Here is a 17,204-nt window from a genome sequence, read left to right on the forward strand (position 1 = left end):
ACTTTGCAAAGCACCTGAGCCAGATATGGGGGATCCCAAACCCTGTGAGCAGTCAAGCAGCTTAGACTTGTCCTGAGGGACCCTCAACTGGCCTATTCTGGGGCCAGGACCCAAAGCGGGCATTGAAGGGCCAAGGTGGCCCACCGCGAGGGATGCCCAAAGGAGAGAATCTCAAGATCCCAACTGGCCTGCAACAGGATCACGGCCTAAGGGGGAGCCGAATGTCCCAGAGAGGGGACCACAGCTAATAGGGTGAAGAGTATGGCTGAGTTTAGCTGCCTAGGATGCTATCTACAAGGCTTGGGCTGCAGCATAGGGGTGGAACAGAGATGCGGATATTCCCCTAAATATTGGGGTTCAAAATAGGTAGCCTCCCACCTGATTAACATCTCAATACTATTACATCGAATGGGAACCCAGCCCCACCTCCCCCAGCCCAAGCCTCCAGCAGGCAGCTTGCACTCACCCCCGCCATGGGCTCCACTCTGGCCATGCCACCCACTGGGGAGGGAGAGCCAGGCTCCGCACTCTGCTCCTGCTCAGGCCACAGTAGCCACTGCCTCCTGTGGACAGCAGCTGGGGCTCAGGTGCTGCTGCAGGGGAGCAGGGGACTGCAAACCAGAGTCCCTGGCCCCATAGCCCTGGCCCCTCTGGCAGGACTGGTAGAGCAGGGAGCCATGGATGGGGGGCAAGGGGCACCAATAGGGCCCAGGGGGCTGTGGATGGAGGGTGAGAGGCACCTGCAGGGCTGGGGGGGCTGTCACTTGGGAGTGAGAGGCCTGAACCTGCATCCTGGTGAGCTAAGGGGGCAAGGGAAGCTCTGATTTTTCCATGATAAATCCAAAATCAAATACCAAAATGTATAGGTATTTAGAATTTATTCTGCTATAGTGATTGAGGCACTAGTAAGCTTCCAAACTGCTGTAAAAAAAGATTTCAACCCTGGAGACTGCATAATTTATTATAGTAAAAAAAATGGAGAAAATGTTAAGAAATGTTATGCTAGTACTACAAAGAAAAAACAAAGAGCTGGCCAAAACCCAAAGTTAGCTGGTTCACTGAGTGTACAAAAATGTTCTCACAGATGGGGCTGTGAGCTGAAGCTGCAATTCAGTAGAGTACAGCCCAGCAAAATCCATCTTAAATGACCACTGAAAGAACTGAAGAAAGTATTTTAAAGGATTTAGGTGGCAGAGAATGTTATTTAAACAGACCTCAGAGACACCAGGAAAAAAAGTAAAACCTATTTATAAGAAACAATAAAACAATTGTTTTCAAAGCATGTCTTCTCTGTGCTATGACAAGTAAAAAATATATATATATATATTCTTCTCTCTTGCCTAACAAGCGATCCAAATTCCTGTATAAACAATATAAAATTCAACAACGCTCCTAACTACTAGTAGCAATCAAATTACTAAATCCGATATTTAAAAAATATTTGACAAAAAGTAATAAAATAATTAAAGCTCCTAAAAGCAAATTATGCCCATATCATAACGAGACAAACTAGGAAATAATTAAGCATCTCACAAGAACACAGCCATTTCATAAATTGCAAATCCTTTCCGACAGAGGCTGAAAACGGTTAACGTCCTTGGACTCGAGGGTTTCTATACTTATATAGCTTTATTCCATAAAAAAGGGGGTGGGGAGGGGGAGAATGAACCAGCCAGGGGATTGCTCCCCCCTCTCACCTACAGCAGCAGCTGAGCTGAGCAGCTGCCTGGCCACATGGGAGAGGGGACAATTTCTCTTGGCTCCCCACAGCATGTCAGACCAGGGCCTGGTGGCCTGGCTGGGCAGGGGGCTCTTCCCCCTCCCCCCCCCGTTTCCCTCCCCTACTGTTCTATAGGAAGAGGCTTTGCTGCCTCAGCTGTGTGACAGCGTGGGGGCAAGGCCAGCTAGGCACTGGGCTGGAGCAGGGGAGTGTGAGCTGTGTTCCAGCAGGCCACCCTGTTGGGAGGTTGTAGGGGAAGTGCAAAGACTCCTGGGATGCTGGGGGACTGTGAGGTAACAGTGTCCTGGTGTCTCTGAGGTGTGTCAGGAGGGGATCTGGAACAGAAGTTCAATTTGGTTTAACCTTAATCAATTAAATTTGATACTACATCCATCCTGGTCTATCTTAAACCAGTTTCTGCCATTTTGAAACTAGTCTATGTGCAATGAACTTCTATTCTCTTACAGGTTTAAACTGGTTTCTGATCACTTAAACCAGTTTATATGTAATTTCTGTCCCTAGCCACAGAGAACAGCATAACTACTATTTTTTGTTACCTAACAGTTCACTTGCAGTTCTCTCACCTGAGGTCCCCGAGGTCCTTTTGGGCCAATAGGCCCTTCAAATCCCTGTGCAAAAAATAAAAAAACGCAGGTGCACGTAAATTAGTAACAGTTTGTATTTAGAGCCACGCATGAAATATACAGTATTGAAACTGGAAACTAAATTGTTCTACCTATGTAAAGACCAAGTTTAATCCATGTCTCTGCTCATGTATTTTCTTGGTGTCATTCTACTCACTGCATTCTGTTTTCATTTTAGTAATGCTCTTTTTTTTCCCCTTTGATTCTTTCTTGAATTTTTTATCAAATACCTGTATGATGCAAGATATACAAAGAGGTTCAGCAATCAGTTTGCTTTGATGTGTAAGAGTTAGTTTGTTGACCAGCTGGCTGCCATTGGGTACATATCCTGTATGTCTACTGATGCATCTGACTATAGTATTTTTGTGATATGGGTGCCAAATCACTTTAATCAGTTTTACACTGGAATAATTTCAATTAAACTTCATCTGAGACAGCATCTGATGAAGTTAACTTCAGCCTACAAAAGTTTGTGACACATACACATATGCAGACTTTGGTTAGCCTATAAGGTGCTTCGACTTGACTTTACACTCACATGGCTATCTACATCTCTCTTTGGCTGAGAGATAAAGCTGTCTCTGGGTAATTAGAATAACTTGCAATCATAAATAACATTATTGCTCCCCCCAATGTAAGACGGTAATTTTCTATTAATCATTAGCTACTATCATGATTCCTCTTTCTATAAAAAGTATTTATTGGTTGTTGATACTGTATTGTTCCAGTGAAGATAGTACATCAATCTGCCTGCTGTACTAGTTTTTCACAAGCTACCAGAATGGACACTGAATTGTTCCATTCTTAACCTCCTACTCACTCCTAATTTGTTTCATAACTGTGAAGAGTTTTCTGCCAATCCAAAAGCTCCCTGCTTTTTCCTTTTTATCCTAGTTTCTTTGTTTTTGGTGTTCTCTACAACGTTCACTGATGAATAAAGCAGCAACACCTAGGGAGCTCAGGTTCTGTGGTGGGCAGCAGAGGCCTGCCCAGATCCCAGCCTGGCTGTGGCAGGCAGCCAGAAGGCTGCAAACAGTTGCACTGGGGAAAAATATTATTTGGGAGGGTGGAGGGCTGAGTGCATACGTGCTTTCACAAACACATGCACACACACCCCCACCCCCAGTAGATAAGTCTGTCATGAGGAAGAGATGTGAGGGGCCAAATTGAGGCCCCCATGGTGAGGGAGGGAGTGGGGCAGAGGCAGGTGCAGGGACTGAGGTGGATGGCGCCCCAGGGCTGGGGTGGATCATGGGACACTCAGAGCCTGGGCAACTCATCCAGGGGTGCAGGAGGGCTCCCGCTGCTGTGTGCCCCCCAGATCTGTGCACTGGGTGCAGGCAGGCTGCCGCTATGGGCTGGGCTCTGTGCCCAACATGCAGCAGGCACATAGCGTCACACCACTCCCAGGGCAGCTGCAGTGGGGGCAGAGCAGAGCCCACAGTGGCATTCCACCTCTGCCCCACATATCCACATGCCGCCTGGGCCTCCACCAGGGTGCACACAGCGGCAGGAGCCCTCACCATGCCCCTGGACTAGCTGCCCAGTCTCTGAGCATCCCACAACCTGCCCAAGCCCTGGGACCCCATTCACCCCAGCCCCTGCCTCACTCACTCCGTCACCATGGGGGACCTCAATCTGGCCCCCCCATGCCTGTTCCACACAACAGACTTACCTGCTGTGCTAGGCAGTACACTGCAGGCTCCGGCTGCATGTCTGTGTCCATGCAGGCCCCTCCCCCCCACTGCAACTGCCCAGAGCCCACACCCAGGCTGCCCTGCATTTGGTGGGGCTAAGCCCTATTAGCCCCTGCCTTCTGCCACCTATTGGTCTGCAGAATTCCCTCATGGCTTCTTGCCAGCAGCAAATGCACACGCACCTTGGGATGAATAGCAGGGAAGAGGCTGGGGTTGTGCTGACACAAGAAGATTTGGGTCCCTCACGGCTCCCTCACCATCTGCCCTGGCATGCCAACATCCTACAAGTAGATGTGGGGGTTTTGGCACTCTGCCCAAAAATGTTGCTGACCCCTGATCTAGCTTATACAGACAATATACATAAACATCTGGAATTAGATCTGATTTCAAAATACCCAAGTGTACTTCATTCTAAGAGACCACAGGATGCATCTACATGAGACATTTACTGCAGAGTGGACTAATTTGCTCTGCAGTAAATGTCTCATGTCCACATGTGCAGCCTTATTAGGCCACAGGAAATTAATTAACTCCACAGCAGGTTAGTACTTGTAAATACAAGCACAATCCTACTATAGAGTTCTTTTTATTCCACAGCACCACATGTGTAGATGCTGTCATGGCTGACTGGGGCATGAGGGTGCTTCAGTGCAGGGGTTTCCTGCTGGCTAGCTCCACACTGGCACACACTCATGTCCCAGCCAACCCCTCGGCCACACACTGGGCTAGGTTGAAGCAGCCCCAGGCTGGCAGATGGACCCCACCCCAGACTCCCTGCCAACTGGAACTACTCTGACCCAGCTCAACATGCTGCGATCTTGGGCACATGTGTAAACATGGTACTTGGGAGCAATAAACTGCAGCATAATATGCACTGGAGTTTATTGCTGTGCACTAATAGCATGTGTAGACATGCCCATAGAGGATATATTCTGAGCTAATTAGCACATAGAGAAACACAGATGTGTGCATTTAAACTTCTACTGAAATAAATGTGATTAATGAAACTGGAAAAAAAATCTTTTTACCAGGGCAGACTACAATGGTGCCAGTCATACTGGAATGGCACTGAGGTTTATATATGTGCTTCTGAATAATGGAGTTGTTCTCCAGTCACTTCTGTTTTATGTATTCAGTGTCTGGATGATTTTCAACTGGAATAATTTTTTCCCCTTAGCTCTTGAATTGTTTCTGGTATATATTCATCTACAATAGCAACTGTGGTTTTAGCTGGGAATTCTGTGGGTGACTATAACTCTGGTATGTTCAGTCACTTCTTAAGATATTTAATCCATTAGCACTTCTCATCCTTTACAGATGCTGACTGATTCATTGTTCTCAGCAGAAATTAAACAGCTAACATTCTCAGCTTTCAGCAGTTTCAGCATATGGCCCTTTTGTCCAATTTTCATGGTTACATTCTTCATGTTGTTTGCCAGCTTCTGGACAATTCCTTTTATCTCCATACATTTTTTCACATAATTTTCTGCTACTTCTCATACATTGCTTGAGTAAAAAATCTGTATATTATTGTTTTCACTGAGATGGCCAACTTTTCTCTTTCTTCAATCATTTCAATACACTTCAATATCTTTTACAATTTAGTTGTTCATAAAGATACTTTAAAGGCTAGTTGGTGTCACAAGATCTGCAGGGTCTTCAGAATTTTGCCATACTATAATTTGCCTTTCTTCATTGTCACAACATTTATTGCTTAAAACGTATTCTCCAGTCCCTAACCAAAATGTTGTCCGTAACTGAAATGAGTGCATGAGAGTGAATGTATTCTACACTAGCAATTCTGCAGTAGTTTTCTGTTCTTTGGGTGTCTGTTTGTTATTCTACACAGAGTGGCTTTTTCCAGTTTACCTTAATTGACTTCTGAAGCAACATACGATTAATACAGAATAGTTATTACAGCCTGGTTCCCTGGGTAAACAAACTTCTTAAAATGTGATGGATTGTGAGAGTTCAGTTTGTGGGAATGGTATCTTTATTATTGGTACATCTCCATTAGACAGTTATAAACTGTTTCTTCAGCTCTCCCCACCAACGTGCTGACCGATTTGCATTGTGGGCAATATTTTAAATAAACAAGTCATACTTACTTTGTCCCCTTTTAGCCCTGGTGTTCCACATTCTCCTCTTTCGCCCTGTAAAAGAAAGATCAAAGAGTTTTTATGAACTGAATATGCTGTTTTGATTCAATGCATTCCATGCTCTTATGCTACAATGCTAATGGTATTTTTAAGAGTTCTAAGTGCTGTAATTAGATCTAGTTTTGCAGAAGTTAAACTCTACTAAATACAGTAGAACTTCATAAATCCAGATATCAAAAATCCGGAATTCTCTTAGTTCAAGTGCTCCTGCCACCATTTTTAAGCACAGGAACGCTGATACACGAGAAGTGGTGGTAGTATAATTAGAGCAGCTCTTGGAGCCACTCTAATTAAAGTGCTGCCCCCCCACACTCCCAGAGTACATGTAAAAGTGCCCTATGGTATTTGCCCAGTAACTTTGATCTCCATTGCAATCCAAACTTACCACTTTTATCACTTGGTCTGTAAAATTCCCAAGTAATTTTGTTTAAAAGCAAATTTCCTTAATCTACAGTCTGTTTAATCAGTGGTTGCAATTTATCTCTATTTGTATCTATATTAATAAATCAGTTTTCTCTTTATCGTTCCATTTCCCCCCTTTAAATCTTATTTTGTGGGAAAATTCTCTCTCCCACCCAAAACTTTAAAAAATCTACAAGGAAGATGCTGCACCTGCTTTTGCAACTTTACTGATGCATCCTCTGGATTCCACAGACAGATAGTAAGTAGTGGCAATCTGGCCTTAGCATCTTATTTCAAAGATACTAAGACTTTTAGAACTCATACCTTTTCTCCTTTATCACCAAGAAGTCCCTGTTTTCAAAAAGACAGATTAAAATAAAGTGAGGACACAATAAAGGGTTATAGTAAATAATAGAAAAAATACAGGTAGATATTATTTCTAATCTGTTTTGAAAATGAAGATTTGTAAGCAAGTTCATTTAAGTGTTCACCTTTCATAGGTTTAATATGTCTTTTTCCGGTAATAATGACCAGGGATCCTGATTTTCCCTGATTTAAAAAAATCACAAACTGTCTGCTGAAAAACCCAAAATCTATGATTTAAAATTAAAGACCCCCTGCCACAGTCCCCCTGGTTCTGCTAGTGCCCCTCACTCTCCACCCACAGCCTTGCTGGTGCCCCTTGCTCCCCAACCACAGCCCCTGCTCCCCCAGCCCTGCTGGAGGGGGGCCCCCTGATGCCAGGGCTATGGACCAAACTGCAGTCCGCTGCTGCAGGCTTGGGCGGGGCAGCTCTCTGCTGCCACGTGCACTCCCAGGGTACAGGAGAGATCCACACACCCCCAGATCTGTACCAGGAACAGGCGCAGAATGAGGCTGCTGCCCAGGGTGGGGCTTGGGGCCACAATGCGCAGCTGCAGGGCCCTAGCCAGGAGTAGGATAAGGCCATGGATGTCTCATCCGGGGGAGGAGGAGGGCCAGCTCCCCACTGCTGTGAGCACTCCTGGGGGCACCCCTGCACCCCTCAGATCTGTACCTGGGGCAGGCTTAGGCTGCAGGCTTGAGCTCCCACCCATGCTTCCCTCTCCCAGGGCTTCCGGAACCCAGTGGGCATGACCCAGCATGGCTGGGGACAGTGGGGCGGCATGGGGATTCCTTGCCATTTCTCACCCCCCTGCTGCCCTGGTGACACGCCCCCTGCTCATGCCGGTACTTTGAGGGATGCAACCCTATGCTGATGCCCTCAGTGCAGCCCTGCACTCTCCCAGGGTCACCCCTATACCCCCCAGATCCTTACTGGGGAGGCCGGGGGGGGCGAGAAGCGGTGAGGAGGTTTTTCATGTGGCTCCTCCAGTCCCTGCTGCACTGGGTCATGGGGTGGGGAGAAGCAGGGTGGCAGGGAACAGCGGCGATCAGGGTGCCTGCTGTTCCCTGCTACCCTGCTTCCCTCCCCCGTGACCCAGTGTGACTGGAAACAGCAGGGCCGATAGCACCACTGGTGGTCCACATGCTGCCAGCTGGGCAGTCTGCATGATTTACCAACACCTCCCCACTCCCTCAGCCAGCTCCCTGCAGTCAGCTTCCCCTCCAAGCCCCACTTACCGGACCTTACAGGCTCAAGAAGGAAAGTAAGCCAGATGTAACTTTGGAACTAAAAGCCTCAGGCCCCACCCTTCCTCCTCTCCCTCCCCCTCTCGACAGGGCTGGGGGTTTCCCAACCCTTTTGCAATCCGCTTATGCAGGCTGGAACTCTACTAGCCAGCAGAGCTCTTTGCAAAAGGGAGAAATCCATAGCTTTCTCTGCTAAAAGGGAAAATCCACATTTTCTCTGATAAAAACGTGAAATCCGTGGTTTTCTCTGATTTTTCCATGGGAAATGGAAAAACCAGATCCCTGATAATAACTTAACTGTTATATAACTTTGACCTTCATCAGAAATGTTTCTACCATATTTCTAGGAGATACAACTGATTCCGGCTTGACTTTTAAACTAGATAAAATTTTTGGAAGTATTACTATTTGTCTTCTTGACTCAGTCAGATGGGTCGCAAATTGGCTGGAGGGCTGCACCAAGAGAGTGGTGTTGGATGGGTCTTTTTCAACCTGGAGGGCAATGGGGTCCCCCAGGACTCAGTCTTCGGGCCCGCAATGTTCAACATCTTCATCAGCGACTTGGACGAGGGGGTGAAAAGCACGTTGTTCAAATTCACGGATAACACTAAAATGTGGGGAGAAGTGGGCATGCTGGAGAATGTGAGGAGAAGTGGGACAGGCTGTAACTAGATCTAGACAGGTTACAGGGGTTGGTGGATGAGAACAGGATGGGATTCAATACTGACAAGTACAAGGTACAGCACCTGGGAAGGAAGAACCAGCAGCATACCTACAGGTTGGGGAACTCCCTTCTCGTCAGCACAGAGGCAGAAAAGGATCTTGGTGTCATTATTGATTCAAAAATGAACATGGGCCGCCAATGTGGGGACAGAATCAGGAAGGCTAACCGCACCTTGTCATGCATCCACAGATGCATCACAAGCAGGTCCAAAGAGGTGATCCTCCCCCTCTATGCGACACTGGTCAGGCTGCAGTTGGAGTACTGCATCCAGTTCTGGGTGCCGCACCTCAGGAGGGATGTGGACAGCACTGAGAGGGTCCAGAGGAGGGCCACTCGCATGATCGAGGGCAGCAAAGCAGGCCCTATGAGCAGAGGCTATGGGACCTGAACCTGTTCTACCTCCACAAGAGAAGGCTGATAGGGGATCTGGTGGCCATTTACAAGCTGGCCAAGGGGGACCAGCAGGCTATGGGAGAGTCGCTGTTCCCCCGAGCACTACTGGGAGTACTGAGGAATAACAGCCATAAGTTGACTGAGAGTAGATTCAGGCTAGATATCAGGAGGCCCTACTTCACAGTCAGAGTGGCTAGGATCTGGAACCAATTTCCAGGGGAAGTGGTGATGGCTCCTACCCTAGGGGGTCTTCAAAAGGAGGCTAGATAATGACCAAGCTGTGGTCATTTGACCCCAGTACTCTTTCCTGCCCATGGCAGGGGTCAGACTTGATGATCTGCACAGGTCTCTTCCGACCCCACCAACTATGAAACTGTGACTCTGAATCTTCAGGGTCCAAACCGATGGAACACTAAATGAGAAAACGCCTATGGAGAGCCATCAAGCTGAGACTTTGGTCCCTTCTACACATCCTATTTATGTCATGATTAACACATTAATCATGGCATAAATGTAAAGAGTGAGAAGCATGCACTTAAATTAAGGAGCCATAAAATGGCAAACAAGCTATAAAAATGTTCCACATACGATACAGAATATTTTATGGCTGGCTTATATGGCACCTTAAATTTAACATGTCTGGGGCTAACAATCAGATGACTGCTCATCCTGGGGCAGGATCACATGGGGGTCTAGAACTAACCCCCTGTTGTCCTAGCGTCAGGACCAAAAGTCAGCTGAGTGTTGCCCCCCCTCCCCCCACCCAAGGCTTTGGGTGAGGGGAGCAGAAGAACTTCCCCAACATGGACTTTAAACCTCACACCTGACATCTCTGGGGGTGCAGGGGATCACAGACCCAACTGGGGACTTCAAAGTCCCCTGACAGGAGCCTCAGATGCCCTATACCATGCACCCCAGGCAGAACTGGGATGAATGGCACACAGTTTTGACAGTTGGTTGTTGGCTACAAACCAGCCTCCACATGGTCCCAGGCTGGGGCCAACCAGCAGGTGAGCATCAGTTCTGGCCCTGGCAATCCAAGATTTTTCATGACTTAATAGTTCACTTCCAATTCACTCACTTGAGGTCCCCAAAAGGCTGATTTGAGACCCATGTGCTCCAGGGCCACAGCAACAATCAGCTGATTGTCAGCCCTGGCCCAGTTTGCCAGTGCAGGGGGAGACCTAGATTATGGTCCAGGATTATGAGGTAGTATAAATTTGATTGGGATCTGATCCCAAAATCATGCTTCCTGCCATGAATATGTGGCACAGCAAGACTTTTTGGATAGGGGATCAAATCCCATTGTGCCATTAAATGAACAGTGATATAATTTTTAATTCTGCCTTTAGGATGAGCATAATGCAAGTCAACGTAATATTTCAGGGTTGTTCAGTTATCCTTGCTATGCAGGCCTCTCTGTGCCCCTCCCCCCAAAGATGGATGTAGGAAGAGGAAGGTGAAAAAGGGAGCGGGAACTAGGAGATTCCAGCCACAGCAGGAAGAGCAATAGGTGGAGTGGCACCTACATGGGAGCATGCAGGCAGCTAATTGGACAGCCCTCTAATATGACATTGTGTCAAGTCCTTGTTGCTAGTGTCTCAGGTGAGAAAAGCCCTTAAGGCCAGGCTTAGCTTTATGTACCTGTTTAAGTGCTGTTCAAAACAGAAGTGCTGAATCAGAACTAAATTTAGCTATTATAATTAAAAGTGTGAAATATTAGCATGGAAATAAGAAAGGCCGTATCTTCAAGTCACTGTGCCTATGCAATTTCACACCAATTAAAGATCTGGTCCTGCTTTCTAAACTGGGATATTTTGGAGAGAACAGATCTTAGTAAGGAAACTGTTGTGTTCATATACCTGCAGACCTTTTTCTCCTGGCTGTCCCTTTTGAGCATCACCCTGTCAAGAAAAATAGAAAACACTCAAAATATGCATTACCATTTTAGAAACCATTATTAAATTAGAATCAGGATGTACTGTTTCAGAATCTATGCCAGTTAACATATTTAAATGGGCCCCAATTTTTTTTACTGCAATCAAGAACACACAGTGCAAAACTCAGATAACATGGAAAGCTAAAGTACTAAAGTTACTAGACAATTAAGATATTAATCTCTAATCTTGAAAATTCTGCATAAGCAAATCTGTCTTCCTGTAAAAAGTCCTATTGATGTTAAAAAAGCTTCAAATAGGTTCAAGTGCCCACTTGCTAAGAAGAGCTTCCAGAATATGGCTCTATATTACAAGGGTTTAGATTAAAAGGACATTTATACATATACTTTTTTCCCAGTGACATGCTGGAGATCTGCCATTTGGGAGCAGACTCAAGAAATTGATAAATCGAGTCTGCTCCGCATGCAAACTGAGGCAAACTGCACTGCACTACATGCAGTTGTATAAGTGGCAAAATGTGTGTCAGGGTGCAGAAAATGGTGGCAGTGCACTTTTGAACTAAAGCACCTCCAAGGTGTTTTAGTTCTAAAATGTGCCACCACCCTTTTCTCAGCACTGATGCATGTTTTGCCACTTATACAACTGCACGTGGTGCAGCACTGGGTGCTTTTCAAAGCACTTGGCACTGCGCCATATATGTATAAAAATGCCCAATGTCTACTCATTTTTGTACCTTGGTAGCTGCCATAGACTTCTATAGAAACAGCATATAAACTATGATGGCAGCATTTGATTCTTGGAGATTGATTTATGTCCTAGTTGTACTGTACTTTTCCCTTTTTTTCATCATTTTTATAGTTTGAGCAAAACTAGATAGAATTTTATTGAATAACAAATAATTTGCACCTGTCTTTACTTACCTTGTTTCCTTTTTGTCCTCTCTCACCTGAGTCTCCTTTCTCACCTTTGGTGCCCTTAAAACAGAAAAATATGAATAATGTGAGTCTCTAGTTTCCTTTTTCTCCAGAAAACAGGCAAATATATTCTAGGAAGTGTTTAGGCAGAAATACTGCAATGAAAGAGGAGCAGCAGGCATAATACTATTTTTATTAGTCTATTGCTGTCCTTGATATTACAGTGATTCTCTAAATGACTCATTTATCATCTGACATGATAAAAAGCTTTCCACCTTAGCAGAGTATAATATAGTAAACATGATGCACTAAGACACAACAGAAAACCATATATTTCCTCTTGGCTACTTTTTAGAGAGATCCTAATTTTTTTTATTAGTGTTGTCTGATAAAGAATGTGAAGTACTTTTGCCCATAATACCCCCTTTGCTCAAAAGATTAATGCCAACACTTTGGATCTCCAGGACCAACTATTCTCCCTGCTTTTATGGTCTGTGAGACTACTAATTGTATAGCTTGCCCAGAAGAGCCAAGGAGTAAAGATCGAAGATCCATGAAATTCTTGTAACATATCATACTGTAGTCTAATAATTTCGGACCAAATAACTTAAATATGAGACAGCAAAGTTTGTCTAGTGACTACAAAAAGGGCAGGAAAGCTCAATTCTGGACCCACATTACCCAGAAATAAGCAGCATGGTAGGCCTCACTGGGCAGATCTACATGTGTGCTTTAATGTGCAGTAGCCTATTTTACTGTGCATTAAAATGTCACTTAACTGCAATTGTGCTAATGGGCAGTAAAATAAGCTATTGTGGATTAAGCATCATTTAGGGCAGCCTAATGCACATTTATTTAGTACCTCACATTGGAGGGTGCCTGTAAACCTGTTGTGGGGCTGCTAAGACGCATTGGAGCAGACCCAATTAATCAAGCCTGCTGGACCATTGTAATTACTGTGCTCCAGCCAGTCTCTGTGTCTTGTGCATTAGCATCCCCACACTTCAAAATGGAAGCGGGGGTGTTTTAACTAAAGTTTGTTGACCAAATTTTAGTTCAACTGCCCCTACCACCATTTTGAATTGCAGGGATGCTAATACATGAGATGCTGCAGTGCTTTAATTAGAACCACTCTTGGAACCACTGTAATTAAAGTGCTACCCCCCTCTCCCCCCGCCCCAGCATGTGTAAAAGAGCCCGGAGGTACTAAATGCAACACGCATTAGGAAAAGCACATTAATGCACATGTAGGTGCACCCACTGACTGCTATATTCTAGTTCCACAAAGGGCTGACCAGGTAACCTGGTTAATAGGATGTCTGGGAGAAGGTGGGGGCTGCCTCTTCATTTCCTAAAGCAGGGACAGGCACAGCAGAATTTTCTTTTGCAAGATTTGTGATGATAAATACACAACCCAGTAATAGAGTTCTTACTTTTGCCTTCTAAACTGCAGTATGTATAATGACTGGAGAACTCCTTTGAAGGTAGATTTTTGTTGTTCTTTGATTTTTGTCAAGCAATCCTTTTTCAAAGGATAAATTTGTATGAGTTAATACATGCTCTCTTGAAGGCAATGTGAATATATAGTTTACCCTTCAGGTCAGCTCCTATTTTATTTCTCTCATCCATCCAGTGTTCACCACAGAGAATACCAGAGCATTATTCATAGGCAGAGCTCACATGTGATCCACTATCTGCTGAAGAGCTGGATGCTTGCAGTTGTTGATGAAACTGGCCCATTGTGCTATAGGCAAATGGTATGATAAGCCCAGAGAGTTGGTGTAACAGGTTCAGGGTGAACAGATTACAGCAGCCTTTCTTTGCAGCCCAAGAATCAGTCTTCATTTCCCCTGGCAAATCAGCCCCACAGGGCACCACATAAGTCATAGAACAATTGCCCAAACAGACACATAACAGTACAAGGTTAATGTTCACCCCATGGTCTTCTCCCAAAGCTTCAGAGAGTGCTTTGTGCCAGACTCCTGCTTTCAGCCTCCTAGCTTTCCCTGTCTCTCTCCACTTCCTCTTCCTGGGAGCCATTTATTTCCTATGAGCCTACTAATTATCTCCTTATCAGCTGGCCCATCTCAATAGGCACACTTGTAACCTCCCATAGCCAACCTATTATCTCTTTATCAACTAGTCCAGCTCCTTAGGTAAGCTTGCAACCTGCTACAGTCTGTCTGAAAACTAAAATTTGGTCTAAGAGAAAAAATATGGAACTAAAAGTACAGATGAGTAAATGTGCCTTCAAAGGTTGAATGAAGCACAGACTGCAAGGTGAAAAATCGATATTGTACACTTGGAATAGGGACAAGTGGTCACCCTAGTGATGGATGTGTCAGAAGAAACTCCATACTCTCTCCATCTGTGGAAAATATGGAGCTACTGAGAGACCAGATGGTCTGTGGCTTTTCAGCAAATCACTGTGTATATGACATAAAAAGATTTTTCAGGTCACTCAGATACCAACTGTATCTGTTTTGCTGTGAAGAAGTCAGATATTGCAAATAAATGTTAGTGATGAATAGAAACTGAGAGAGCCCTTTGCCTTAAGTGCAGAGTTTAAATATCCCAAGCACTGAAGGGCACTTGTACACATGATGATTGTCACAATGTGCACGACAAAAATATCATTTGTGTGGCTTAATGGCATCACACATTACATGTGGGCCAGTTTTGGGTGTTTTAGATGAGTTTGCATCATTGAAAACTAAATTACATCCAGATGTAGTGTAGCTTAGTTTGCAACGATGTGTTGCAGCTGTCAGCTTGCCCCCTGGCCATGGAAAAAGCAGGCAGGCTCTGAAGGAAAAAATGGATCGGGCCCCTCCTCACATCTGCTTTCAGCAGGTACCTGCTGAAGACAGAAGTGGCGAGGGGCCTGATCTTTTTATATATTTTTTTTCTGTGGAGCCTGCCTGCCTCTCCCATGGCCAGAGGGTGACCCTCCTGCTGTGATGACGGCACCCCTTGGGATCACCAAGGTGTGCTGCTGGTGGGCCATGTGCTGCCCCAGCCCACAGGCAGCACCCAACCTAATCCAGCTGTTTCCTGAGCCCACCCACTGGAAGCTCGACATGCGCTGCTCCCTGGGTGGGCTCAGGGAACAGTTGGATTGGGCCGGGTGCTGCCTCCGAGCTGGGATGTTGCCACCAGAAAAGGAAGGACAGAGCCCCACACAGCTCAGGGGCTGCTTAGCCCACTGGCAGCTTGCCCTCTGTCCGTGGGCAGGCTCCAGCTCTGACAAAAGGAAAAAAAAATGGATCAGGCCCCTCACTGAAACTTGATGGCAAAACTGAAATGGTGGGTATCAGTTTAGGGAGCATAGAATAAAACCCTGAGGACTAAACCCCCACCATGTGTACAAATGTCCAAAGTGCTCAGAACCATAGATTTAACTTGGACCCATTTATATGTAGAATCTTTGCAATGTGAAGAAGGAGTATAGGGTTTCTGCAGTACACAAGCCTCACAGCCGTCTCTTCCTACTTTTCTTGATTTGGACTTTAAAACTAGACACCATTTTATTATCATGTTTGCTGCACAACAATTGGGATTTATTATTTCTGAAGTCAACGTATTCCATGGATTCTTTTTTGAAACATGTCAGAATTTGTCTGTTTGGAGGTTTTAGGTCTTAACTATCTGGCATTTTAGAAACCATGGAAACACAATTAAACATGTACTTTTTTATGTTGTAACTATGTAAAAGACTTGCCAAATATCCCTACTGTTCAGCAGTAGCCTCTAAGATTACACTTCAAATATGGGTGGTTTCCTGAGCAAAAATATACTTACAGGATCTCCTTTGTCTCCCTTCTCACACTTGCAGGTCTTCTGCTCACACTGAAAGGAATAGAAACATTTCAAAAAATCTTTAGCTTTATCATTTCAAGCAGCAATTTTAAGTCAATATTGCTGTCTAGCAGTGTGCTAGCTAAAGTATAAAAAATAATGATCTTATAAAATTTAGTTTCCATAGAACAGGATATTTTCCATATAGCCTAATTTCTATTAAAGCAACTGTTTCAATTTAAAACTTTTGTTTTATACATACTGGATTACAAGCCTTTTTGAAGAATTTATTCTCTCAATAGTTAAGCCTATTATACGGTACAAAAATTACAGGTAAAAGACATTCAGTGGTGTGAAAAGTTACCCTAGGGGGCATAGAGTAAAACCCAGAGGACTAAACCCCCATCATGCATACAAACATCCAAAGTGCTCAGAACCATAGATTTAGGTTAGAGTCATTTATATGTAGAATCTTTGTAATGTGAAGAAGGAGTATAGAGTTTCTGCGGTACACAAGCCTCACAGCTGTCTATTCCTACTTTTCAAATTTGAAAAGTTACCCCTCTGTTTTGAATATTAATTGTGAACTAAACAGGTTTCCATATTTCAATGAGACAACCTAAACATTTATACCAGGGGTACCAGCCTCAGTTCCTTTAGAAAAAAGAGATTCTCAGATTGTACAGTAAATATAACTCTCTGGCAATCAGTGCTGGAGAATTTAGTGAGACAGGTTGAAAGAAACTGCGGCCCTAAATGAACATTTAGGACAGATTTTGACAACCTCATTTACACTTAGCGGCCTCTTATGCCTCAAGTGAATGTACTCCAGGAGTAAGTATTATTGTGAGTAAAAGCAGAAGAATCTGGGCCAGCATAAATATCAATAAGTATGTGTTTTTGACACAGTCTGATATTACTGAAGACTCTTCTGTCTTGCAAAGAAACGTTTTATTATTACTAATGCATTTGTTGTCAGTATCAGTAGCAAAAGAAATGGCACAGCTATTGTACTACTAAAGCATGTCACAAGGATACGCTGATAGCAGTCCAACTTACCCGCTCATTAAACAGGACACTCTGGAAGGGAAAGAGGAAAAAAATGTTAGTTTGATGCTCATTTCATTTACCATTTTTCTAATTTAACCAAGTTGTTTCATATAGCTTTTCCAATGGAAATAGTAAATTAACTGAATAATTTGAATTCTTATTCAATTCCTATACTGGTAAGTACTTAAAAGGAT

At 44.5% G+C, this 17,204-nt stretch overlaps 1 protein-coding gene across 1 annotated transcript in view; it reads right to left on the reverse strand.

Annotated features, from left to right (window-relative positions):
* The window catches only part of COL28A1 (collagen type XXVIII alpha 1 chain), a 193,180-nt gene that overhangs the window by 164,967 nt on the left and 11,009 nt on the right, over positions 1-17,204 (reverse strand). The window contains exons 4-10 of the mRNA XM_019508467.1: positions 17,020-17,040; positions 15,964-16,011; positions 12,169-12,222; positions 11,213-11,254; positions 6,947-6,973; positions 6,170-6,214; positions 2,305-2,349 (exon numbers count right to left, since the gene is read on the reverse strand). Of these exons, the coding sequence (XP_019364012.1) occupies positions 2,305-2,349; positions 6,170-6,214; positions 6,947-6,973; positions 11,213-11,254; positions 12,169-12,222; positions 15,964-16,011; positions 17,020-17,040 (282 nt within the window). The remainder of the gene's footprint in view (positions 1-2,304; positions 2,350-6,169; positions 6,215-6,946; positions 6,974-11,212; positions 11,255-12,168; positions 12,223-15,963; positions 16,012-17,019; positions 17,041-17,204) is intronic.

Source organism: Gavialis gangeticus, unplaced genomic scaffold (genome assembly GCF_001723915.1).
Source record: "Gavialis gangeticus isolate Ggan-Ray unplaced genomic scaffold, GavGan_comp1, whole genome shotgun sequence".
NCBI lineage: Eukaryota > Metazoa > Chordata > Crocodylia > Gavialidae > Gavialis > Gavialis gangeticus.